At 43.3% G+C, this 27,642-nt stretch overlaps 1 protein-coding gene across 3 annotated transcripts in view; it reads right to left on the bottom strand.

The window, feature by feature from the left end:
- Tmem156 (transmembrane protein 156) overlaps positions 1-26,926 on the bottom strand; it is a 48,521-nt gene extending 21,595 nt beyond the window's left edge. For 2 of the 3 annotated variants that reach the window (XM_055624107.1, XM_055624105.1), the window contains exons 1-2: positions 14,426-14,530; positions 164-433 (exon numbers count right to left, since the gene is read on the bottom strand). In XM_055624107.1, the coding sequence (XP_055480082.1) occupies positions 164-433; positions 14,426-14,513 (358 nt within the window). In that variant the 5' untranslated portion in view covers positions 14,514-14,530. Of the gene's footprint in view, positions 1-163; positions 434-14,425; positions 14,531-26,736 lie in introns of those variants that run through there. The other variant, XM_055624106.1, reaches the window with a different exon arrangement.
- Positions 26,927-27,642: the final 716 nt, after the last annotated feature.

A 27,642-nucleotide genomic window follows, 5' to 3' on the forward strand; every position in this document is an offset into this window, starting at 1 on the left:
AAGGAAGGAAGGAAGGAAGGAAGGAAGGAAGGAAGGAAGGAAGGAAGAAAAAGAGAGAACTGAGCTGTCTCTCCAGCCCTGGAGTGCTTTTTTTTTTTTTTTTTTTTTTTCAGAATAACTTAATTTAGACTCGGCAAATGTCACTTTATTCCTTTGTGTTTACCTTCTGATGTTTGTTCCTGAGAAATGAAATCCACATCTTCTTTGGATTCACAAACCAAACACAAGGAGCACATCGGAAATCCACTTGTGATGCCTTGGCAAATCTCAGTGAAGCTTTGGAAACTGGAGTGATTTGGAAAGATTCCCATAATAGTCTGTGTTTCCTCTGCTGGTTGCAGAAGAGCCACAGAAGAAAAATTGAAGGAGGAAAGTGGATAGGTGAAATTAGGTAGTAAACACACTTCCAGACAGGAGAGCTCTCGTGTTCTTCCTGCAAAGAAGAAAAACAAAACTGTCTTCAGCTGTGGATTTTTGAGTGTTTGATATTTAAATAAATAAAGCAAGCTCTTCATTGTTCCCAGGCAGAGGATGGCTTTTTCATGACAAGGCTTTGTTTTCACATGAATTAATATCTACTCCACTTTAGCATTTCTTTTTTAAACTTGTCAACATTCCCTGTCAGTTTTCAGATAACAAATACCTATGTAAGAAAGTGATTAGAAACGCTAGCATTTTAGCCATCCTCTCTTCTGGAAATTTGTTAAGGATTTTTGTGTGTGTGTGTGTGTGTGTGTGTGTGTGTGTGTGTGTGTGTGTGTCTGTGTGTGTCTGTGTGTGTCTGTGTGTGTGATGTATGTCATGAGTGTGTCCCTGGAGACCAGAAGAATGCATAGGAACCCCTGGAACTGGAGCTAAAGCAGCCTGACATGAGCACTAGGAACCGAACTTGGGTCCTCTGCAAGAACAATAAGTATTCTTAACCACACAATCTCTCCAGCCCCTGGAAAAAATTAATATATAAATCTTAAGTTTGTCTGGATCTACCCATGTTAAAATAGGCAATCTCATGGATCTCAAGAAAGGGTCAGAAAATATGGACAGTGTTTCTGTGCTTGCTTCCTAACTCTGCTAAAGCAGAGGATCACAACCTCAGCCGTTCAAAATAAGACAGTCTCTCCTGCCATTAGTGTCAATAGTCGGAAATCCCGAAGCATACAAGCTTTGGAGAATCTAGAAGAGTCTTCTCTTCGATTCTCTTCTAGCTCCTGGTAGCTGCCTGCATTCCTTGGCTTTATGGCCCACCAGTGTCTCTGCAGTCATAGTGTTTTCTCCTGTGTCCCTGCCTTCTAGACTTCTAGCTCTGCATTGCTCCCTCTGATGCTGCATCAGTCAGGGGTCTCTAGAAAAACAAAACTGATAGTATGTGTATATATATATATATATTCACATAATGTATATACACATATATTCATTGTAATATATATGATTTATACCTAAATACATATGTGCATAAACCTACACATATATGTATAAATATGTATATATGATTTATTAGAGTGGCTTACAGGCTGTGGTCTAGCAGTGTCTGTTTACAGATGGGGAGTCCAAGAATCCAGCAATTGTTCAGTCCACAAGGCTGGATGTCTCAGCTGATCTTCAGTATATGCTGAAATCCCCAGAAAAGTAGACTCTACATTCCAATGAAGGACTTGCCAACAAGAGATCGAGTACACAGAGTCTTCAGACGGTTTGCTCCTAGTCGTAGCTGAGCAGTTCCTCTCTGTCATGTGTTTCTGCTGGGATGCACTGTCTCAGCCCAGAATGATTGTTTAAAATGCAGGTCTTTGGGGATGGAGAGATGGCTCAGCTATTAAAAGCACTGGCTGCTCTTCCAAAGGACCTGGGCTCCGTTCTCGGCCCCCACATGGTGGCTCACAACCATCTGTAATTCCAGTTCCAGGGGAACTGATGCTCTCTTCTGGCATGCCTAGGCACCAAGCATGCACTGATAAATATACATACATGAAGGCAAAACATCCCTATACATAAAATAAGGTGAAATTTCAAAATTTTACATGTAATCTTCTGTGCCAGATTTTTAAAGAGAAAAATTAAAAGCACAGTGTCCAAGCTAACCAGCACCAACGTGGCAGCTCACAACTGTCTGGAACTTCAGTTCCAGGAACCTGGCACCCTCCCAACTGACATACATGCAGGCAAAACACCAAATGCAAACAAAATAAAAAACAGATAAACAAATTTTTAATGCATCTTTTGGCTAGGTAGAGCTTATCTGTGATTTAATCAACATAAATGTGAGCTCCTTGTGTAACTGAGAGTGAGCATCTCTCAGCGATGATCAATACAGGAGAAGGTAACACATCTTCACACACCACCAGCTACTTTTCTATGTGAAATAACTGACGTGGCCAACCCCACCTTTCAGAGGCTTCTTCTTCTCTTTAAAATGGAGTTTAGGATTTCTAAGTAACACAGAGCACAGTGAACCAAGTACTCCCTTTCTAAAGAGATTACTTTTAGTTCAACCTTGGCTCAGACTTAAAAGGATGTCAAACTAGTTACTAATATTAAGGCACTTCTAATTAGTAGAGTTTATATTTTAGTAGTAATTCTATAAGCATCTGGTTGCTAATGATTTGTGGTATGATTTGATAAAGTAAATGTTCATGTCCTAGCGCTCTATATTTAAAATTACTTTTTGAATAATTCACATATAATTTCCAACTGGAATGAAACTGCAAATTTGAGTTGTACATACAGGTTTTTCTTGGGTAAAAAAGAACTTTATTCAAATAAATTTTATGATGTGTAATATACTTATAATAAAAAGTGTAACACGTTTGTAATTGTAACAAAATATCATCCTCACTAACAATGACAAAGGAGGCAGATGGAAATATATCCACTGCTCTCATTTATGGTTTTCTCAATATAACTAAAACACATGAAAAACATATTGCCTGTCACCTCTCCATCTTGCTCACTGGCCCTTTAATCTTGTGAGATTTTCAGCTTCTTAAATTTATATTGCTATGACATGACCTGGAGGAGAGTAAAAAAAAAAACATGCTGTCAATATTGCCATCTTCTTCAATAAGTGGCCAGCCGGGCTTTCTAGAATGGATGATATGCCCTCTATATTTGGCTATCGGATCATTTTATATGGATTTTAAACTTCGATCTCAAATAATTCTATTGGGAAAGGAATAAATAGAAGACACAGCCTTTCTTGATATAATTTTTTTAAATCTATTTATTTTTTATTGTATGAACATTGTATTTTGTCTGTATGTGTAAGGGAGTCAGATCCCCTGGAACAGGAGCTAGACAGTTGTGAGCTGCCATATGGGTGCTGGGAATTGAACTCAGGACCTCAGAAGAGCATCCAGTGCTCTTAACCACTGAGCCATCTTTCTAGCCCCCTCTTGGTATAATTTTAAGAACTAAATCATTCATTCTCCCCCAACACTTTTGTCATCAGGTGGGCTATATTTCCATCTCCATGAACAAGGCTTTGTGAATTCAACTATCTCCATTACTATTCCTGGAGTCATACATCTACCTACCCACTCTGAAAGATGCAAATGCATTTCAGAATTACTTCAGTACCATGCCAGTACTTTCTCTGAGGGAGTATGCAGAATACTAAATAGAGTTAGAAAAACACATGACAGAAAAGGACAAAAGTCCAGGCCAATTACCTTCTCCTTTTCAAAGAAAAGCAAACAGAAACACTAAAGAACCATATTTTTCTTCCTTAAATTTTATTTTAAGAAAATATCATAGATATGTTTGTGCAAGATGCTTTGCGCCCATTAAAGAATGAAAATAATGCCGGTGGTGGTGTCACACTCCTATAATTCCAACACTTAGGCAGAGGCAAGTGGATCTCTGAGTTCCAGGACTTCCAGGGCTACAGAGAGAAACCCTGTCTTGGGAAAAGAATGAAAATAAGCAAACATTAGTACCGCCAAATTATGAAACAGTTGCCGATGTTCTCATCACACTGCAGCACCACAGTGCAAGAGACTCTTCTGGGATTTGCTTTTGTCCTTAATATGTTTTAGTCATGTTGGGTTTACACAGCTCTAGTTAATTTGCTGTATCTTATGAATGAATATATTATATAATTTATCCATCTTTCTGACAGTGAACATTTGGGTTGTTTTCATTTTGAGCTGTTCAAAATAATGCTGCTACGGAGTGTAACTTCCATACATTACTGATAGACATGCAAAAGAGCACAACTACATTGAGGAACAGATTTTCATTTTCTTAAAAGTTAGATATACTCTTACCGTATGACCCCCAAATTTCACTCCTAGGAATTTACACACACAAAAGCATATCTACATGATCAGACACTTCTATTTCACATGCACATGAGTTTTATGGTGGCTTTTAAATGTTATAAGAGCCAAAAACTGAAAAAAAAAAAATCCAAATTTCCAGCAAATGCTGAACCTAAAAACAATTTCTGACTTATGATGGAATATCACTCAGTGACAAAGAGAAGAAACTGTAAGTAACAACAGGGATAAGCCACAAAGGTGTTTTTGCTAAATTGAATAAGCCACACAAGTGACTGTGTGCCATATAATTCCATTTATATGAGATTTAGGAAAATGAACATTATTTGGTGGTGGAAGCCTTCTTGTGGGATGAAGCAAGAGAGGACCTTCTGGAAAAATGGAAAGTTATGTCTTTGTTTTCCAGCCCTTTAGCCTTTTAACCTGTATTCAGTACATGCTTCTATTCTTTTTAGCCTGAACTTCGCACATTCCTCTGAGCTCCATGGTTGCCTGAGCAGGTTCATTTTTCTTAATTCTTTATTAATTACACTTTATTCACTTTGTATTCCCCCTGTGGTTCCCACCCTCCTCCCATCCCAATCCCTCCCTTCCTCCACCCTCTGCATGCATGCCCCTCCCCAAGTCCACTGATAGGGGAGGTCTTCTTTCCCTTCCTTCTGACCCTAGTCAATTAGGTCTCCTCAGGAGCGGCTGCATTGTCTTCTTCTGTGGCCTGGTAATGCTGCTCTCCCCTCAGGGGGTGGGGGGTAATTAAAGAGCAGGCCAATCAGTTCATGTCAGAGACAGTCCTGTTCCTATTACAATGGAACCCACTTGGATACTGAACTGCCATTGGCTACATCTGTGCAGGGGTCTTAGGTTATCTCCATGCATAGTCCTTGGTTGGAGTATCAGTCTCAGGAAAGATCCCTGTGCTCAGATTTTTTGGTTCTGTTGCTCTCGTGGAGTTCCTGTCCTCTCCAGATCTTACTGATTCCCACTTCTTTCCTAAGATTCCCTGCACTCTGCCCAAAGGTTGCCCATAAGTCTCAGCATCTGCATTGAAAATGCTCAATTCCTATCCAAAAAGGCAAAGAGGATGGACATCAAAAGAAGGAGAAAAGAGGGAACAAGTCAGGAGCCTGACACAGAGGACCTCTGAAAGACTCTGCCCTGTAGACTATTAATGTGGAAAGTTATGTCTTAATTGTGGTTACAATGTAAAAGTTAAGTTGATGAATATACCTGTCATTCTATATCTTTAAAATATTTTCTCTTGTTCATAGCTATGTTGATTGTTGAATATATATATATATATAAGTTTAATATATATATATAAGTTTAATGCAATTCTCTTTGTCTACCTTAAAAATCTTTGTTCCCTGTGCTTTTGAGGACATTTCTAAAAGTCATGGCAGGGACCAATCAAATCAAGAATCTTTTCTTCTAACAGTTTGACAGTCTTAGGTCTTACAATGTCTAATCTGTTTTGAATTGGCTCCATATGTGGTGTGAGATAAAGATCCAAATGTATGCTTCTATTATTCATATTTTTGAAGGCTTCTCTCAGCTGTTGAAACAAGTAATTGTTTATGGTATATTTCATTATTCTAATACTGCCATTCTTTGGAGATCTGGTTCTCCTGTCTGTTGTTTCTGTTGATTCTTGTGTGTTTTATGATTATTTTGGTTAATAGTTTATTTTCTTTGGTATTTTGTTTAAGAGTTACTGGAGGACTGGTTTGAAGGTTATTTTTTCCTCCACAGAATATTGATGTTTGCCTCTGCTGGGTGTCTAATGGCACCATTGATCCAAAATGCCTTCAGTTCATCCATTGGGCTTTTCATACTTTGCTCATAATGGACCTCACTGTCCAAACTATGGCCAGCTATGTATAATTTTCAATACAGTCCCCCCCCCTTACTTCATCCAAAGTAGAGATAAAGAAATTTCACCACAGCCAGAAAATTTCCCTGTTGCTTGTCAGATAACTACTCTAGGTTGAGTCATATTTCCCTCACGCCTTAGTTATTTTTCAGTTAGCAAATAGTCATTAAACTTTATAAGGAACATAGGGATTATATCAGACTATCTGCATTCGATGTGTAGCTTCATGATGCTCAATGAAAGCCCAGTAAATAGCGTTTTTGCTACTAGAAACAATGCTAATATAATCTCTTTGGGAAAATACTTAACACTATCTTTTAAATTAAATATAACCAAACTCAATGTACTGTTTGTATCCCCTTAAAACTCATATATTGAACTCTAGTCCCAATATTTGGAGGTGGAGTCTGTGGGGTAATTAATACATGAAAGTAGAACTCGAAAGAGTGTTGTGCCCTATAAAACTAGGCCAAAGAGATAAAACTGCTTGCTTTCTGCTCCCATGAAAATGCAGGGGAAATAGTCTATAACTCAAAAAAAGAGCAATTAGTAGTCAGGACACCAACCACACCGGTGTCCTGACTGCATGAAGCTGAAAAGCTTCTGCACAGCAGAATGAACAGATAGCCTACAGACTAGGAGAAACTCTTTGTCAACTATACATCTGGCATGAGAATAAACACACAAAACCAATAAAAGACTCAAGAAACTAAACACACACAAATCCAATCAATAAATAGGTAAATTATTTGACAGAGAGTTCTAAAAAGGAAGAATGCCTAATGACCAATAAATATTTGTGTTCAAACCCCCTCAGCCATCAGGAAACACAGCTTAAACAATGTTGAAACTCTATCTTAGCACAGTCAGAAAGGCTTACCCACCACCACCAAGAAGACAAACAGTAACATGCTGTGAAAGAAGAGCCCTTAGGTACTGCTATCAGGAGTATGAACTGGAGCAGCCACTTTGGAAATTTGTATCGCAGTTTCTGAGGAAACTGAAAATACAGCTAGGAAAATGACTCCTTAGGTAAAATTTGACCTCAGTTCAAATTCCCTGAACCCATGTGAAAGCCAGGTGTGACGGTGCTCGGCAGTACTTCTAGCACTCCTGGCAAGACAGGAGGTCAAGACAGAGTTCTCCTTTTGTTCATGGGCTCATGCCTCCCTGGGGCAAGCAGCGCATCCACACAGAGAGGCTGTCTGTGTCACACAAGATAGAAGGAGAGGAGTGACTTTCAAAGTTGTCTTCTGACCTTCACGTGTGCGTCACAGTACACACATGTTCCACTACCACCATCACCAACACACACAAAAAAAAACAGAACTCCCTCCCCCACACAAAACAGAGCTACTATACCAGTTCTGGGATATAGCTGAAGAAATGAGTCAGCACACCAGAAAGATTTTGTGCATCTGTGGATGGCCAATAGATACCCATCACCAGAAAAAAATGGATAAAGAAAACTGGTGTGTATATACACAACAGAGGTCTCTGAAGCTGTAAAGAAGAATGAAATTAGCCCATTCCCAAGAAACTAGATGGAACCAGAAATCATATAAGGCCCCGAAAGACAAATACACATTCTCTCTTATAGAGACTCTAGATTCAAATATGTATGGGCACGAAGATAGGAGGGAGATGGCGATGAGACAGGCAGAAGTCTAAAGGATGAGTGAGAGGGACAAGTGACATAAGATGACAAGACAAGGGGCTGGGGAGGCAGCTCTTCCAGAGGACCCAGGTTCCAGACTTAGCACTCCGTGACAGCTGCAGGGATCCCATGCCCTCTCCTGGCTTCTCCAGCTACTGTATGCATGTGGTGCACAGACACACACAGGCAAAACACACACACACACACACAGGCAAAACAAACACACACACAGGCAAAACACACACACACAGATAAAACACACACACACAGGCAAAACACACACACACACAGGCAAAACACACACACACAGGCAAAACACACACACAGACAAAACACACACACACACTGGCAAAGCACACACACACAGGCAAAATACACACACACACACACACACACACACACACCGACAAAACAAACACACACCGGCAAAACACGCACATACACAGGCAAGACACACACACACCGGCAAAACACACACACAGGCAAAATACACACACAAAGGCAAAACACACACACAGGCAAAACACACACACACACAGACAAAATACACACACGGACAAAATCCACACACACACCGGCAAAACAAACGCACATCGGCAAAACACACTCACAGGCAAAATACACACACACACTAATAATTTTTTTTAAAGATGAAAAGACAAAAGCAGGGAGGGGTGTGAAAAGGAATGGAGATATAAGCAAGGTATCATGATTTATATGTATGAAAACAAAAATAATTTAAAAAGAAAATGCCATGATATTCTATAAAAACAACAAACATTGGTACACTAAGAATGCGTTCACCACCCCACTCCCACTTCGTGATGGAACAAACAGCTAGAAGCCTTCCAGGCAAGGGTTGCTGGTGTCATGACCTCACAGCTGAGCCAGTAGAGCCAGCTTTTCAGACGTGGTGGACACATTTGGCTTCAGCACCTTTGTGACCACGTTGCCTGAAATATGCACGAAAAAATAACATCCTCTTCCAGCATCTTAAAACTACGATGATTCAGAAATTTCAGTAATGTCAGGACCAAACTAATTTACCCATCTAGGATTTGTCCTTCTTTATGGAGATTTTCAGACTGCGTGACTGAGAGTAATGCTCGCCCATGGCTGAGTTGTGTGCGTGTGTATGTGCACACTCATACATCACAAAGCTCAGACCTCATGTTCCACTGCTGACCCACCGTCCCGGGAGTTGAGCTGAAACCCTGAACCAGCTAAAACTGAGTCATATGTAGAAATGCTGAGCCTGGCGCCTGCTGTCTGTAGGTACGCATATTTATTAGCGCTTTACAAGCTGTGGCCGGAGGCCTAGGGAGATGACTCAGTGCAGTGCTGTCACACAGCATGAGGGCCTGGATTTGGGTCCCCAGAACACTTAAAAAAAATACAGGCATGGTAGCACACATCTGTAACCCTGCGATTAGTGGTTGGAAACAGGCAGATCCTAGAGGTTGCTAGAAAACCAGCGAAGCCAAATCATAAGCTCCGGCTCAGTGAGAGACACTGCCTGAGATAATTAAGGTGGAGAGCAGAGAGGAAGATGCTTGGCACTGGCCTCGGGCCGCATGCTCTACACACACACACACACACACACACACACACACCTCAGAGAACACCCTGGGCAACAGAACAGACCTCAAACATAGGCCAACTCAAGATTTAAATAGTCACATGTCCTAAACCTTACTGGGGCTAACCGATCACATTTTTATGAAGGAGTCATAAGAAGCTTGAAAACGAGAACATTTCATTCAGTGCAGCCCCTCAGCGCACTGCCTTTGTAATAGAGACATAAACACACACAGTGCAGGCTTGCTGTGAATTGAGGGTTTATCCTATAATTCACAACCAAAGGGTCCTCATCCTTCATTTTCCTGCCTTTAATTGTTCATTATACTGCCGTTCCCATCAGAAAGTGTGACATGGCAGAGAAAATGAAAGCTGGTGAACTTATTTGGTGTGAGTTTGACTCTTCAAAGTAAGCAACATCAAAACGTCTGGATACAATTGGAGTTGCAGTGTTTTCATCAGCACTGTTCTTCTTCATCCTGCTCGCTGCAAAGCTCCAAAGCCCCACCGCATTTGCTCTCATGAAGTCTTGAGATATTAATGAGGACATTTTATCTGAGACTCAGTAAGAATCATGACCTCTCTCAGAAAGTGCTTCTGCAAGCAAGAGGACAGGTGGGCTATTATCTCAACTCGGCCAAGTCGTTATTCTTCTTGGCAACTGGAAACAGAAGAAACCGCCTCCCAGCATAGGCCTGGAAACAACATTAGTGTTCCCATAACACCCTCTTACATTCTGCCTTACTCTTTATGAGTTGTACTTAATTGCTTGACAACTGGTTCTCTTCATGACTGAAAACTTCTTGAGAGACTTGCCTATCTCTGTCTCCATTCTCTATAAGCAATTTAAGTGGCCAAGCTATTCAACTGCTGTGTCCTGCTGCCTTTTAAACCAGCTGGGACTTCAGAACATTGCTGGACAATAGTTTATCTTCCTTCCAATATAACCTGTTAAGTAACAAGCAATATCTAAGAAACTCTTATTTAAATTAGACAAAATAGCTAACACGACATAATTGTAACAACTGAAAATCCCTGCTAATACTTATTCAAAGACATGGAAGTGTTCTTGATAAAATATGAACAGATACAATGCTGTCTTGTGCTGCCCTTAAAGAAGAATGCTGTTTTTACTCTGATAAGACTGGATTGGTACAAAACAGCTTAGATAAGGTCAAAAAGAGCATAGAAGAACGTAAAAAGGCTCGAGAACAACAAGAATCCTGGTATCAAAATTGGTTCGCCACTTCTCCGTGGCTTTCCACCCTCCTTCCCAGTCTCTTGGGCCCCCTCATGGGCCTATTCTTGCTCCTCTCTTTTGGCCCCTGGGCCTTTAATCGTCTCACAAACTTTGTTAAGAACCAGGTGAGCTCCGCAATCAAGCCTGTTGGAGTCCACTACCATCGTCTGGCTGGGGAAGAAGAATCTGCCGTGGAGCTTCTATCTGATGCCCCGGCCTCCCGCCCCCTTGATTTCTCCACCCTAGTATCTCCTGGCCCGAGATGGAAGTTCTGGGGCCGCTCTTCCAGTTAGACCTGGGCTTTTTTGACTCTCATTAATAGGCGCAATGATTGGCTCGTTTTATATAATTGCTTAAAAACCAAGCGATAAATAGGTCCTATTGGGAAAACAAACACGTTACACTACCACAAAGTGAGTGGTCTGGCAAGTCAGAGACGGAATGAGTGGATAAGTCTCGGCCCACCTAAGACAGGACGACCTCGCCCAGAGGAGGCCGATCCAATGACGGGTAAGGGTCCAGCACCACTCTTCTAACAGACTCAGACCCCGTTTGTGCCGTTCGTGAGAAATAATTTTTCTCACATAATCAAGACGGCTAATATACCTAGGGCCTTGCACTCTGAGGGATTCTTCCCATTGCACCAGAAACGGCCTAGGTCTGCCTACAATTGCCGTGAGACCTGAGTCACCGAACCTTTGTAAACGTGAGTCCCCGGACCTATAAAATTCCCAAACTGTTTATAAAATCACTGAGAGTCCTAAGAGGCCTCCCCCTCCTCTTTTAAAAGACAAAAGGGGAGGAGATGTTGGGAACAAAGCCCTGGGACCCTTCCTAAGGGCCTGACCTGCCAGATAAGCACCGGGCGCCAGCCCATAGCTTCTTACGACCCATTGTTCCCGAAACTGTTTGCTTTGGGACACATCCGTGACCACCGATGTGACCACCGATGTTATCTTCGGGCCTTGTAACTCTTTAACCCACCTTCTTAGCCTTGGGAACTTCCCACCAAGGGTCTTGGTATTTTTCCACTACTACTTCCCTTTCTCGCCCCTCTCCCCCGCCCTGCCAAAACCACGTTTTAAAAGAAACACCGAAGTTCATTAAAAGAGACACTTGACCGGCAACCGTCTGCTTGTGTCCTTTCTCTCTCTCCCCCATCTTTTTCAGGATTGACCCCCTTCGCCCCCACAAATAACTGAGTCCCGCGGGGCGGGACACTGTCTTTTCAATTTGGGGATTTAGAGAGTTCATTGTATTGAAATCGAATACATTAAACCTCATGTATACATTGTTCTGCCTTGGGATTCTTTTTGAGTTCATTTGACATAGGAAAGACAGGGAATCAGTCAGTAACTCATAAGCTAAATCACTTTATCCTGTTCATTTTAGAAATTGAAGAGCAATAAAATATGAAGGAAGAAAAGACACAAGACTCTGGCAGGCTAAGACTAGCCTTGAGAATCTTGAGGTTCACTTTTCTACTTTGAGAATACTCTCACTTCATCATCTAAATGATTGTACCAGACTCTGTGAGATGCTCTGGTTGACCATTCAATTACTTTCATAAACAACTCATATTGGGATTAAAAACTAACGTCAATGGCCAGGAGTGGTGGTGCACACCTTTAATCCCAGTACTTGGGAGCAGAGGCAGCCAGGCCTCTGTGAGTTTGAGGCCGGCCTGGCTTACATAGCAGAGTACCAGGACAGCCGTGGCTACATAGGGAGGCCTTGTCTCCCCCTTAAAAATTAAGTAACAAAATAGTTACATCCAAGACTCCTTTATTTAATCACTATAAGGCTACACCTGTCGAGGTTATAGCAATAATCCTGATGACCCATAGACAATTGTAGAGCAAATTATTGTACTATTGCATGTGAAACAGTTGACCCAATCATCTTTGAGCAAAATCCCTTCCTCCACTGAAGGACATCTGGAGAAGACATGGTTTGCAAACAGTTTCATTTGCTGTTCCACAAGGATCCTGGAAACAAAATATCCAAATAATTTCATCATCCCAAAGAATCAGAAGAACCTGGAACACTGTTTCCCAAGCAGAGAGGGAAGGAGTTCTTTCCAGCTGGGAAGGCAGCAGCAGCAGGGTCGCCATGAGGAACAAACAAATCACCATCAGCCGAGGAAGTTCTGCTGAAGGGAATTTCACCGAAACCCTTCCTTCCGCTTACAAATCCAAAGGCCCACTACGGCTCCCACTAGGCCGCTCTCTGAATTTCTCTGTGCTGTACTGGTCTTCCAGTGCCACAGGCAAGAACAGTCAAAGGAAAGGCGCCACGGCCTTCCTCCTTCCCACAACCAGTAACAGGCTTAGAATCACCACCTCTCACCAAGCCCTGGCCAGCTTCGCAAACAGTGTGCCAAGTACCTGCTTCTCATTAGAGTCAAACTAATTTGTCAAGTAACAGGTATATAAACACAGAGAAGGCCTAGCTGAGATAGCTGCTAACCATGTTTTTACTCTCAGCACAAAATACCTTTAAAATGCATTTTCTTTTTTTAACTTTTTATTATTACAATTTATTCACTTTGCATCCCAGCTGTGGACCCCTCCCTCATCCCCTCCCAATTCCACCCTCCCTTCCTCTTCTCCTCCTATGCCCCTTCCTCAGTCCACTGATAGGGGAGGTCCTCCTCCCCTTCCCTCTGACCCTAGCCTGTCAGGTCTCACCAGGACTGGCTGCACTGTCCTCCTTTGTGGCCTGGTACAGGTGCACTCCAAAAATGCATTTTCTTTATTCTATTTTCATTAGAACACATTTTCAGTAGGTGAAAATGGGCATCAAATGTACACACTATGCTTGCCCAGTTTGAGCAATAAATAAATAACGTTTAGATTTGATCACTCGTAAAATTGCAGTTACAGAGTTTATTTAGCAAAAATATTCTTATCTGGCTACTTAGCATCATTTAATATGTAACATTAAATAACCATTGCAGTATGTCATCAAATATAATTAGCAAAAGTATTTTTATCTGAATACTTAGCTTTGCATATATGCAACAATAAATATTCACTGCAGCAAGCTATCAAATATAAGTTTTTCTTTAGTTTTAATAAATGTATGTGATTTCTATGTAGTAATGGAAGTTTTTCAATTTTTCTTCTTATTAGGTACTAAAGAGCAAAATTATCACTTAAATACCCACAATAACATGTTTTCCAAATTTTTAATAATATATAAAAATAGTTGGAATCCCCTTATCTTTTGCTTTTCTATGCTAAAGTTTCGAGACCCATGGACCGGTTCTTTGAAGGCTCTCACGGTGGGATTCGCTTGCTCCCAGTGCTCACAAACACACATAACTGCCTGTATTTGTACCATCTTGTTTTCACTGAAAATACTAAAATTACTCCTGTTTTTTTCCAAATCACTAGTAAATTATTTGCACCACCTTGTGACCAAATGAACTCGATAGTTTTAAAACAAATGTCATTTTAGTACGTAGTTCCAGAACATAAAAGCAACTATAAGACTATTTTGAAGGAAGGAAACAGTTTCAAAGAACAAACTCACATAATGGTATTAAGTCCCGTGTCTGAAATCTAAATAAAGATTTTAAATATTTCTTTTCATTTCCAACTGTAACCATAACTAAGTCCTAGGTCGCTGTGCTAAGACAATGGGCAGCTAAAAATGGAATCTCATTTAAACACACTTAAAGGTGTTTCAGTCATTGAACTTCAGCTCACAAGCATTCACCCAAAAGATCCCGTCTGTCACCATTAGCAGAGAATTGACTCTAAAGTAAGAAAGAGAGACCTTGATTGCAAAGATTTACTTACCTTTTGGTGTCTTGAAAAATTCTGGCAGGACTAAAATGGATGTGATCACTATTGCTACAAATAATTTAAAGAAAGCTGTTTCTGTCATGTCTACTCATGGCACAACGTGTTTCCCTCCGGCAGTTTGATCCAGTGTCGCTTCCTGTTCTATCTCAGCTCTACTTCAAGTTCCTGAGATTCACCTCACACTCACTTCCGTTTGGGTCAGACTTAAAAAAAAAAAAAAAAAAGTACAGGAACTGAGACTTCTTCATTTTGAGTCACTTTGCCCAATAAAGCCACCCTCTAATGAGCACTGTTGAGCTAAGTGATAAACAAGGAAGATGAGTAAATAATCTTAAGAGGCAAAGGGGGTCTGACTTCATCCAAATTTGAAGCTGTTTTCCATGTTTACTAATGTAAGGAGAAGTGTAAACCTACCACATAATAACCAAAAGCAAAAGAACAAGTGGCAGTGGCCCCCTGATTACGGACACCAGTCACTCCTTGACTTACGAAATGACACTTGACCCCTCTGAAATCCAGACGCTGGGTCGGATTCTGGTGTTCGGAAGACAGTAAGCAGCGCAAGATATGAGTGTAAACTAAAGGCTTGTGAAAACTTGGGGTTGTCTCGTCTAGCGGTAGAGTGGAGCTTGTCAAGGTCACGTCTCTAAACAGTGTTTACTACCACACAATCCAGGTTTTGTTCCCCTTGCAGAAATAAATAAACGAATAAACTTTCACTAGGACAGTGTCAGAGGAAGAAAATCAGTGTTTTAGAGGGTACGTGAAGGACTGCGGAAAATTGTGATGAATAAAGCATCCGTGCAAACATGTTTTTACTTAGACGCTGCATGTAGTCGCATTTCCGTTGTTTCCCCTCCCTCCTCTTGTTAAAATAAAAGCCTTATCAAGAGCTTCCAACCATTCTCCCTGCCCAGTCACTGTAGCTCTGTAGCCATCCTTTTCCATTTATGCTATCTTTTGTTCCCACTCAGCCATGCTTAGGGAGCAACAGGCCGGTAGGGAGCGAGAGCTACAGGAGGCTCTCGCTGCCAACAGTCGCTATGAGTCAACTTGCTCATCTTCCGATCGGACACTCAGATCGACGTACACATGGGAACCCTGAGTTCGGGGGGGGGGGGAGTTAAGGCCTGAGCAGTAGAAAGAGGAATAGTGTTTCCAAGCCTGTGTTTACTTTAAGAGCAGCCTTAAGGATTATCATGTGAACATTAGCCGGTAGGAGCGAAGTTTCCAGTAGGTGACCGTACTCCCTAAGTCTGCGTTTCTTCAGCAATAGGGTTTTGCGCTGGTTGCGGAGGGTAACCAACAGCCTTAGTGATGGCCTGTAATGTCTGTGGGGTCTGCGGGATCCCTTTGGCCAATAGTTCAAAACATGTAACTCGCTCCTGGGCTGGGGTTTTAACTGGCAGCATATGATGTACAGTTGAGGTATTCTGTGCCCAGTGAGATGCTAATTCCATTTATATACATACATATCTTAGAAAGTAGTAGGCTTTCATATGACTTTTCAAAAGCCGTTGTCCTTGCCACATTCCCTCTACCCTGCCTTCCCAGCCCTGCCCCATCATTCCTCCTGTTATAATTCCCTCTTTATTCCTTTATTACACTAAACTCTATTTCCCCTCCCTTAACATCTTAATGTCTGCTCTTTCCCTTATAAATTTTGCAGTAACACCTTGGTTCACGCAGTAATTCTTATATCCACACAAAATTGTTAATTTAATGGTTTTCTCCATTGTAATATTTCTGCCGGGCCTGTATTTGTCATTCTCTGTTGCTCTGTCAAAATGTCTGGGCGTAATGACTTAGGGAAGAAAGATTGTTTGGGCTTGGGCGTTGAGGAGCCGCCATACATGGCCACGCGGTTCTGTTGCTGCTGGGTGTATGCATGGTGAGGCAAAGCATGGTGGGAAACACGGAGAGCAAAATGGCTCACCTTCTGGTGGACAGGAGGCATAGGTACTGGACAAAAGACGTCCAGGGAGAGCACGCCCAGCAACCACTTCCTACTTGGAGAGCCCACCTCAGACTTCATCAGCTAAGAATTGTATGGATTAATCTATTCGGTCAGAGCTTATGTGGTCCACTCACTTTTCAAAACTCTGTCAGGTGGCAGCCAAACCTTAAACACATGAACTTCCATGCAACATTTTGTTTAGAATCAGAATCAAACCATTCGGACATAATGCATGATGACATCCCCATGCGTCACGTGTACACACACACACACACACACACGCACACACGCACACAGATGGAGCACCAGCTACTGCCCCTGCCACCACCACCCTGCTCCCTACCACTCTGACTCAATCTGGTTATCATATTTTTAGACACTTTAAAGCCAATTTTCTTGAAAGGGCCTTTGTCCTGGCTGCGATCATGCGCTCTGCACCTGGCTTCTCTGGCGGTGTCCAGATGGTGGCTGTCAGGAGAGCAGAAGGACCATAAATCCCAGACCACAAGCTGCCTGCGCTGAGGATCCAGGGGCTCAGACCCTTTCACCCAGACTGCATTTCGCTTGCTAGACTTTTGTCTTTTCTCTGACTTCACAAGTCTTAAGAAAAATAGTGTTACTATGAGCATTCTCATAGAGAGAGAGAGAGAAAGGGAGAGTGCCCGTGCCTTGGCATGCCTGAGGAGATACAGAGGACAACTTTAGGGAGTCAGTTCTCTCCTTACAGAGAGTGGGGCTGGGGCTCAAACTGATGGTGTAAGAAATATTAAATATGAATCTTCTTTATCAAATACCATAAAATTTGTCTTTAGGACAAAGAATTCAAATCTTTCAACTCCGCACGTTGAAAGACTTCTATGCCAATGTCTTTATTTCCCCCAGTAAAACCTTTGTTTACACACTGTAACACTCTAGAACTTTGATGGCCTGGAGCCGTGACCTTTTCTCCTCGGAGCAATGGCTCCCTTTTCCCTTCCTCTTTCGTTTCCTGTGCGCCAACTCTTTTCAGACTAGCCAACTGAATACAATTTCGAGGTCAGCCAATGGGGAAAAGACAGTCACCACCTGAGTTAGAGTAAAAACCAAACACGCTTTCTCTCACTGTACAACTGAGCTTCCTTCTTTTTTTAATTTTAATTTTTTTCTTCAGAATTTATTCATTATATATCCCGATTAAAGCCCCCTCCATCAATTCCCCCCAGCTCCACCCTGTTCCCACAGTTCCCTTCTCCTAGTCCACTAAAAGGGGGAGTCCTCCTTCCTAGTCCACTAAAAGGGGGAGTCCTCCTTCCTAGTCCACTAAAAGGGGGAGTCCTCCTTCCTACTCCACTAACAGGGGGGGGTCCTCCGCTATCCAGTACACCTTCTTGATCAACAGTAAGGTTTCCCCTACACAGACATTTCAGTGGGATGGTGGTCTCTTTCTTTGCCAACCGTGGCAAATGCCTTTACCGGCTGAATCGTCTTGCCACACCCATAAAAATGTTTTAAATCATTCTGTCTGTAGTTACTAACTGCCTGAAGTATTGACAGAACAATAGCCAAAAGGAAAAAATTATTCCAAACATTCAGTGGGTGTTTGCTCTATTAGAAACGAAGAATAAAGTCAGTGTGACACAGGGAACACAGAAGCAAAACAAAAGTAGCTTGGCAAGTGTCTTAGCCACTGTTCTATTGCTGTGAAGAGACACTAGGACCAAGGAAACTCATAAAGCATTTGCTTGGGGTCTGGCTTACAGTTTCAGAGGCTTAGTCCATTATCTTCATGGTGGGAGCATGGTGGCATGGTGCTAGAGCAGCAGCTGAGAGCTGCAGCCTGATCTACAAACAGAGAGAGAGAGACGGGGCTTTTGAGACCTCAAAGCCCCCCCCCCCCCGTGATATACTTTCTCCACACCTACTTCAGCAAGGCCACAACCCCCAATCCTTGTAATCCTTTCAAACAGTTCTATTTCCTGGTGACCAAGCGTTCAAATATGTGAACCTATGGGCCATTCTCATTCAAACCACCACAGCAAAGCAATTTCTTCTTGTGAAAAGGCTGCAGCAAGATGTACACTGAGCTATCACACTACAACAAGACATTCACTTGGCTTCTAATTCAGATGGTGACTACGTCCCCCACACCCAGAAATGGCTGGGGTCTGACCTCACCAGCTTTCACAATTGGCTAATTTTAAAACAATCAACCCAGGGATCTGGACAGATGGCTCAGCAGTTAAGATCCCTGGCTGCTCTTGCAGAGGACGGGCGCTCAGTTCCCAGCACCTACATGGCTGTTCATAGCATCTGTAACATACATTCCAGGCTGTACAATGCCCTCTTCGGGTTTATTCAGGCAAAAGGCACACATGTGGTACACAGACATGCAGGCAAAACGCCCACACACATAAAATAATAAAGGAGCAACTTTTTAAAAAGAAAGAATTGGTTCAATGGAATGAAGAAAAAGAGGGGAGAGGTTGGCTACTTCAGCTCATCAAGTTCTGGGAATGTAGCCCGGACTTTGTGTAAAAAATGTTTTACCAGGTGGTGGAGAGTAAAAGATTTGCATAAAAGTTTTACAAGGTGGGAGAAATTTATGGAATATTGGCTCTTGGCAGACTACTTTTGAGAAAGAAAAAAACTTTTTTTTCTCACAATTATCTTTCCATGGCAAGGGTTAAAAATAATGGGTCAAAATGTCTTGCCTCTTTTGACTGCCATAATTCATTCATTAAAATGCTTCCCAGCTGAAATTTCTAAATTCATAAAGTATATCATTTTACATTTGCATTTTAAATACCAGAAATCCCTAAAATTTAGGGTACAGTTTCTTATAATTAATTGTTTTAAGTTCGAATTCCTCAGAAACAAACTGGCATACTAAACTTTGAATCTATTTGGCTTTTTAATATTTTGGAGACAAAACTGAAGCAGTAAGCCAAGGGAGGTAGCACATGTCTTCAGTCAAACACTTGGGAGGGGGAGGCAAGAGGCCATCCTCAGCCACCCAGCAAGTTCAGAGCTAGCCCAGACTGCAGGATAGGATAGGATAGCCTATTTCAAAAATAAACAAAAAGAACTGATGCAACTGAAAAGTTGAGGGAAAAAAGATGACTCTGAATTAGACAGGCTTTGGGCGGTGTTTTGCTTTGTTTTCGTTTACTGAGTACCTGCACTACTGCTCAGCAGGTAAAGGTGCTGCTGCTGTAGAAGCCTGGTGACCTGAGTTCTGTCCCCAGAAACCCACAGACAGGGGAGAATCGACTCCGCAGAGCTGTCCTCCAGCCTTCACGCATGTGTTAGGGCACACACATATACACACACGCACAACTACATCTACACAATAATAATAAAGCTTTTGAAAAAGAATCTTGTGCACCTAGGTGGCAGGCAGAGCCTTATCCAGCTTCCGGTTCCAGGAGCCGAAGCCACTGAGCTATAATAATGAAGTCGAATCAAACATTTGTTACAGTTCTAAAGCTTAACAAGTAAGTCCATGTAATCTCTGTTACCTGCCAATGTAGGTGCACCTGTGAAACACACTCTCAAAGCTATGCTTCCCTCTCATTCACCTAAAAGTGAGAACACTACTGAAATAGATTCTGTTGTTGTTTGGTGGGAGTTGTTTTTGTTTGTTTGGTTTGAGACAGCACCCTTCTATATATACCAGGCTGGTTTGGAAAAGAAGAGCTTCAGGGGACTCCTGATGACAGTCATGTGTAGCTCAACTTCTGGGATTACTCTGCAGTCATTACTCTGCTGTTTGAAGAAACTAGGAGCCTTCAGAGTCTGCCTTGCATGGGACTTCTGCTGCTGAGACAGTGGGCTTCTTTTAGAGAGAAAGCCAAGCTTGGTGTTGGTGTGGACTGTTTCAAACCTGACAGTTAGACATAACGACTGTGCAGTCTCGTGGTGGGCCTTGCAGCGGCTGCTTGTGGCTGAGGGTGATGCGTAACCCGTACTGCTGACTACTTCCTACCGTGATTCTTGGACCGCATGCTATTTTGTTGTTGTTGTTCCTACCATTTCATATACTTTTTAATGTTTGTGGGTTTTTGAGACAAAACGAGAACTCAGAAAGAACTCTGAAAAAGTGTTCTAACCCAGTTTCAAAAAGAAGAAGAAAGCCCAGGCCAGTGTCATCATGAGATTCTTAAGGGACAAGTGTGCTGATATTGTGAAAGAACTTTCACGGAGTCAGGAAGCACCCACATCCCACTTGGGGACAATGGTCCTGAGGAATGGTGCCTTTAGGCCTGAGGTAGACAGACACTTTGTCCTTTCCTCGTGCTGGCTTTGGGGATTTGGATTCACATTGACCCTGAAACACTCTCTTAGTATTTTTTTTTTCATCAGCCAAACTTGAAGGTCTACTCTGGTTTCCTCCCATGGGGCATCCCCTATCCAGACTCCACCCAGCAGCAGGTCCTCTGTGGTGGGGACAGTGCTCCCTTTCCTGAGCAAGTGTGGTATAAGTGTTCCCAAAGATGGATGTGATGAGCAGTTAATTGAATATTATGACTTTGATTTTTCTACACATGCAAAAAAAAAAAAAAATGAGTAGCCTTATTGTGTTTTATTTGAATTTTAATTCTATGTAGTTACCCATTATTATGAGAAGTTAATGTCAGTATTTACTTTATACAAGCAATATTTTCCATTTCTCTCCCCTCATGGAAACTATTCTCAGTTCCTTCATTATATTCCATGCGAAGATCCTTTTGGCATCAGCAACAACAAAAATCAATGACATTTATTGAACATTTACTGCATTCTACCACAGTGTGGTATGCTTTGCATGGTGCTCCACATTGGACCCTGGCAACTCCCCGAGGCGGTTCTCTAATTAATCCCTTTCATAGACAGAGAGGTATAGAAAAGGCAAGTGACGTCCTCAGAGGCACATGGCTAAGGGTCATGCTGAGCTTCAAACATAACGTCTGACTTGAGACTTAATGCACAGCTTCCCTCTCAGCCTGGGTGAGAGCATTTGCCCGGAGGGCTCACTTCTAAAATAACAGGTTCCGCCATTAGAAGCATGCATCCTCCTCCAGAGAATGAGAGTTCAGTTCCCAGCACTCACATCAGGCAGCTCACAACTGCCTACAAGTCCAGGACCTCTGCTGTACTCCAGTATCTGCACGTGTGCACACACACATGCACACGGATGGGGGGGGAATAATAATTAGTAATAATAATAGCAGATCCAAATGCAGCCCTTACTTCAAGCCTGGCTATGCGTTCACCCAGGGCTTCCGGCTGGTGGCCCTGCTGAGAATTCTCTGCCCTGGAGAATCTTCTGCGCAGTCTGTGATCTTCAGCAGATCCCAGTAGCTGTCCTCTCCACCCCAGTGCTGACAACAGAAACGTCTGCCAGCATTGCCATAAGCCCCCGGGGAACAGATGGCAGCCAGCTGAAAGCCACTGCAGTAAACGTTTCATGTCCTTCAAGTCATCCAATGCCACCACGACCCCAGGAAAGAGCTGCTGCCATGTTCCTCACCTCAGGCCAGCTCTGCTCCGGGTATCCTCACCATCCTCGTGAATTTAAAGAAACAATTCATCATCATGATGTCTTCTCATTGTATTACTCTCAGAGAGCCAACTACTTTGGCAATGGACAGATCCTCCAATTAACACATTTTGTAAGGAAAATCATCTCTTCTTAACTAGGCCTGTCTGAGTACGGAGAGGGCCCCAGGAATCTCCAACCTCTTTATTTGCATTACACTTCACTCAAACAAACATTTACTGAACACTTTGGTTGCTTCATGAACCTCAGAGACTCGTGGCAGAAAGGCAAAATCCTTGTATTACTTCCTAGGATGAGTGAAAGCTCAAATGAAAGACAGAAACCAAGCAGATAGTGAAAATAACTTCTTTTCAGGCAATGTTCCATGCTCTGGAAAAACCAGGCAAAGTACAAGGTGAGAATGAACTAACAGAGGGTGGATGGGTCCAGGTTGGCTCTATGAGGCTGCTAGGAAAACTTTGTTATGATTCCATTCACGTGCCACATAAGGCAGGGTTTAAACCACAGGGGCAGAAAATGGATCCGAGGCTGCTGGAGGCTGGAGGCAGACAACATAGACACACAGGGAATTGTTAGATCACAGAAATGTCCCATGACTATGTTGCTGTTTGTGGCAAATGTATAGTAGAATTCTGGAGCTGCACCCAAGAAAGAGAATATTTTTAGTGTATTATAGCAACACCCTCCCTCCCCAGTCTTTCCCTTCCCTAGTATAGCCTTTTCATCTGTTTTAGAAATAGATTATTGACAAGGAGCTATAACGCTGTCCCCAAGGCTGGCATATGTTCCCTGGGCAGGAGTTTAAACAGCACTGGCGAGAAACTCAGGGCCTCAGAGCAGGTTCCCAGGAGATGACAGAGATGTTTCATCACCTGCCCTGGCTGTAGCCAGGTTGTGACAAAGCGTACCAGAGCATACGGACATGCTGGACAGTGTCCTTCAGCGGTGGGGAGAGTCAGCAGACCAGCCTTGGAGTTATAGCCAGCTCCTCAGAGAACCAGGAAAGGTGCCCGGACTGTCTCAGGTCACAGGTTGTGAATCACTTCCTTGGAGAGGAAAATCTGGCTTGAACTGCCCCCACCGTGTTGGGAATGCTCAGAACTGGGCAGTCACGAAAGGCCTTCTCATTTAGGCTTCCTCAGAGTAGAAGCTTATATCCAGCCCACCGGCTGCTTTGCAGACACCATCGCTACCAAGTCGCCTGTGGTTGTTTTCACTAACAAACCCTTTTGTACTAAGATGGCAGCCAATGCAAGAAAGACCCTGTTGGGGCTGCCTTCTTGCCTGCTGAGCTAGCACCCTCAGAAGGGACGGCTAGCCCCTACGGGTTCCAGGTCCCTGAGGTGTTCTAGCCTCTGGCCACAAAGCTTTGGGTAACCACTTTGATACTAAAGTGCCTTATCTAAGGCGTGTGCATTCAGAAGTGGAAATACATAATCAAAACATTCATCACAATGCTAGAACAACTTAACAACCTTCAATTGTTTGGAAACATAAAAAAAAAAAAAAATCAGTGGCTCAGACTGAGAATATCAGATTCAATAGATGCAGGTTCAGATTTAAAAGCAACAGAAACAAAAACTTGGCTGCAACAAGGAGGCTTTCTGAGTCTTATAAACAGCATTTCTTGTTGGTCCAGAGGATGAAAGGCTTTGTTTCCCTCCCCTCGGGATGTTGCCTGATGTGTGCAGGGTGCAGTCTCCCCGGCTTTGTGTATCGCAGGCCGGCTGTTTATCGCCTAGCCAGAATCTTTCTCCAAGAGCTCTGTGCTAAGTATAGACACTGAAGACAGCACGCAAGTGTGAAGGCAGAGGGTGTGCGGGTGCTTAAAAGATGGACAAGAAGGAGGTGAAAGAGGAAGCGTGAAGACCAATGGACAGCTTTGGGTTTATAAGGCTCTGGCTGATTGTGGTTCATTCTCTTCTCCATAATGAGCAGCACAGTGCCTCCCACTGCAGATGACTTCACGGATGGGTGTTGGCGGATGAGCACACTGCAGGTGGCCATTGACATTCTCAGCCCCAAACCTAAATCCGCAAACAGTCGGACCTAGTGGCTATGACCTTGCTCAAAAAAACATGAAAACAGAAATCAAAGTGGGTTGCTCCTGTCTGTTAGACAGTCATCAGGAAGTGATATATCAAGCACAGAGCTGCATTCTGGAACAGTCTCATGAGTCAACGATTAATCAGTAGCCTTGCAACCGTTATTTTTTTTTTTTTTTTAGCAGTGTGTAGCAAGCTTATTGAGCTGTTAGGATGATTATCTCAATACATGAAAACAAGCACAAGCATTATGTGTTCATCCCCTCATGCTTGTAAGATGATGGGATAATAAAATAAAACTTTCTAAAATTTCATGAAACTTGTGGTATAATACTGTTATTTAGAAGAAAGTTTGTGTGTATCTGTTGTAATGCTCAGGGTGAAAGATGATCATATTCAATTGAGTTGCTATTTCTCAAAGGTTTATAGGCCAAGGGTATTTTTCATTCATTCATTTATAAACTATTTATGAGTTCCTGTAGCAGACACTCTCCACTAGTCAGATAGATAGGCAAGTTTAAAACCACATTCATAAATATCACAATAGAGAGTGAGGCACCCTGGGCACTATGGGAGCATGTAGGAAGAACACAGCAAGCTTGAAAAGGTCTAGATAAAGATCACTGGGGCAGCTGTTGCCAGGCCAGCAGATATCAGAAAAGAGGTGTGTGTGTGTCCACGTGTGCCACCGTCTGCTGTGGAAGTCAGAGGACAGTCTGAAGTAGTCAGTCCATCCCTCCTACCCCATTCACCTCGGGCTCACTGACCATGAAAAGCACCCTTACGCCATGAGCCATCTTGCTGGCCTGGTTGTAACATTTCTTCCTCCCAGGTTTGGGACCGCTCTAGAAGGTGCATCTTAACATCTCTTTCTCCTTGGGACTGCTCTGATCAGAAGCTGTTCATGTCAAAACACGCATAGCAGCTATACTCCCAAGAAAAGAACCTCTACATCTTTGAGATTGCTTTTGAGGCTTTCATGTTTGAGTATCAACAACTAACTTTAATTTAATAATCACTACTGGTTAAAATTATTTGAATACTTACAAAATCTACCATATCAATACCATCTGTCAGTTATCAGCAATGAGATTCTACTAGTGATCAGGGTTATATGGTTTTATTTCAGGGACAAACATAAAGGCTTTTCTTGATCTATCATACTCTTTGGTTCTGTGGGTGTCTTTGCTAGGCAGGTTACTAGATCTTGTCATACAAGCTTAAGGGCAACTGCTTCTTCAGACACCACTGCTCAGTATTGCTAGAGTAGGAGGCCCAAACCAGCCTTTTCAATGTTAGAATTAAGCAGTGCAAAATCGAGCTATATTTCAGACTTTATTAATATGGTTAAGTCATACAGCTCAAAAGAATAAATTCTATGAAAGTCGTTGGCAGTAACAAAAAGGAATATAAGTGATCTCTCCTATGTGAAGTTATTTATCTACTCAAAACATACCTGTTACATGCCTTCCTTCTCTTTGACGAATGCAGTGAATAATAGACACTAAGATATAGCAGCAATAGAAATAAGCAATGTTATGTCTCACAGGACTTACATTCAAATGAGAGCAGGGAATCAGAGATGGCAGGCGCTTAGTGCCAAAAAGTAAGGAACTGGGCAAGGATTGAAGGTTTCCATAGGATGGTTAGGAAAGATGACAACAAGAAGGTACCAGTTGTGTGGAAGGCTAACAGCATGCCACATAAGGGACCTTTGTTGTGTGGACACAGACAGAGAGAGGAGGAGAGAGGAGAGAGAGAGAGAAATCCAATGTAGGGGACAGCTAAAAGAGATAGTAGCCCAGGATTGCAAAGGATATTTTGATTACTTCTGCTGGAGTAATGGAACACATAATTTGAAATTCAAAATTAATTAATAAATCTAATGGGAAGAAACTCCAGCACAGAACAAGCAACATATTAGTAGAAGGAAAAGGAAATGGTATATAAGAAGGCCAGTTTTCAAATGGGGTCCACTCTTCATCATTGTAACTGATTTGGTTGCCATGCTTTTCTAGTTTTTCTCATTCTGACCCCAAAGAAACATGCAGAGTTAAAACTGCAAAACTAAACCCAAAGTAATGAGCAGGAGGGAACAATGAAAAGAACGTCACTGCTGTCCTTAAAGGGCACAAATGTTAATACTGAAATAGCAAACCAGGCCTCAGGGTAGTTCTAAAGTCCTCAAGTGCAGTCTGTGGGTTTACAGAGTGCGTTCTGCAATTAAAGACAATGCTGCTGAAGTTCTGCGTGTGCGTGTCTCTTCATGGGGGTGCCTTTTCCGCCTCTGATAAAAACCGTCCTGTGCTTTGTGATTGGAGCCACATCATCAGTTTCACAGCATCATCAGTTTCTTGATGTATCTATTTCCTGATTGTAACAGCATTAAATGATCCTATCCTTTTCTCTTTGAGTTATCAGTCTTTGTCAGTGCTTCATAGTTTTACATTGTCGCTTTTTGTAACCATTTTCCCAGGTCACAAAACATCCTTAAATAGATCCCCCAAGCAGCCCGAGCTGTTACACAATTATATTATTTCAGTATTAGTCTTTAGAATCACTGCTTTATACTAGGTTGTTTTTTGTTTTGTTTTGTTTTTATGGAGACATATTGAAGACCTCGTGTGCAAATGTCATTTTGTGGCAATAGCCACAGTTAACCACCACCGAAGAGGGCCAGCCTAGTCAGAGTAGTAAGCAAGCAACACACACATACACACGACTGTATGAATTACTTTAAGAACCAAGTTCAACCAGGCACTTCATGCACGTATGATTTACTCACGGAAGAAAGAACGGGGCCCTCCTCCCTTCCTTCTAATAATCATAGCTGTTTCTTACTGTCGATGAGGTAACAAAGTGTATCAGATGAGTGCTAGGCGTACAGGTATTGGATAGATTCCATGACAAAACCCCACTACTTATCAGACTCCTGCAAGAAGAAAGGCTGGCCAAAGAAGACTTCTGAGCCTCATCCCCAGCCCCACCCCGTAAGCTGAGGCGCACAGGGCATCTCTCCCGGTCGCCTTCCGGTCCTGCAGAGGGAACTCTCCCGCACATTCCATCCCCAGGAAGTCCCTTGCTCCCAGTGTCCGGGGGCTGGCACAACGCGAGCTCCAAAGAGTACGCTCCGCCCGCCCTCTCCTCCCCAGAGCTCCGCCAAGTACGATGTACCCCGCGCCCCAGCTCTCCTGGCCGGGACCTGCACCCTTCGCGCCCCAACTCGGCTTCCCTCTGCTCCGCCGCCAGCTCACCCGGTCACCCGGGAGAAAGAAAGTGCCAATCTCTGGCCCTGTGGGGAGGGGCGGGGCTTAGCGCGCCGGGCGGGGCCTGCTGCCTGGGCGGGGCTTGGCGCGCCGGGCGGGGCGGGGCCTGCTGCCGTGGGCGGGGCTTGGCGCGCCGGGCGGGGCGGGCTTGGCTCGGCGGTGGGCGGGGCCTGCTGCCGTGGGCGGGGCTTGGCGCGCCGGGACCGACCGGCGAGCGTGTGCCCGACCCGGTCTAACTGTCGCGCGCGTGCCCGCCCGCCCCCTCAGGGGCCGCGGGACAAGTTTGACTCCTGGCTTGGCGTCGCCTGGCGGAGAGGCGGGGCTCGGGCCGGGAGGGCTGCTGCGCGGGGCGACGCCGAGGAGAAGGGGCTGGGGGCGCGCGCGGGGCCGAGCCCCCCTCCGCCGAGCGCGCCCGCCCGCGCCCC

Source organism: Psammomys obesus, unplaced genomic scaffold, assembly GCF_907164565.1.
Source record: "Psammomys obesus unplaced genomic scaffold, mPsaObe1.curated_primary_1811, whole genome shotgun sequence".
NCBI lineage: Eukaryota > Metazoa > Chordata > Mammalia > Rodentia > Muridae > Psammomys > Psammomys obesus.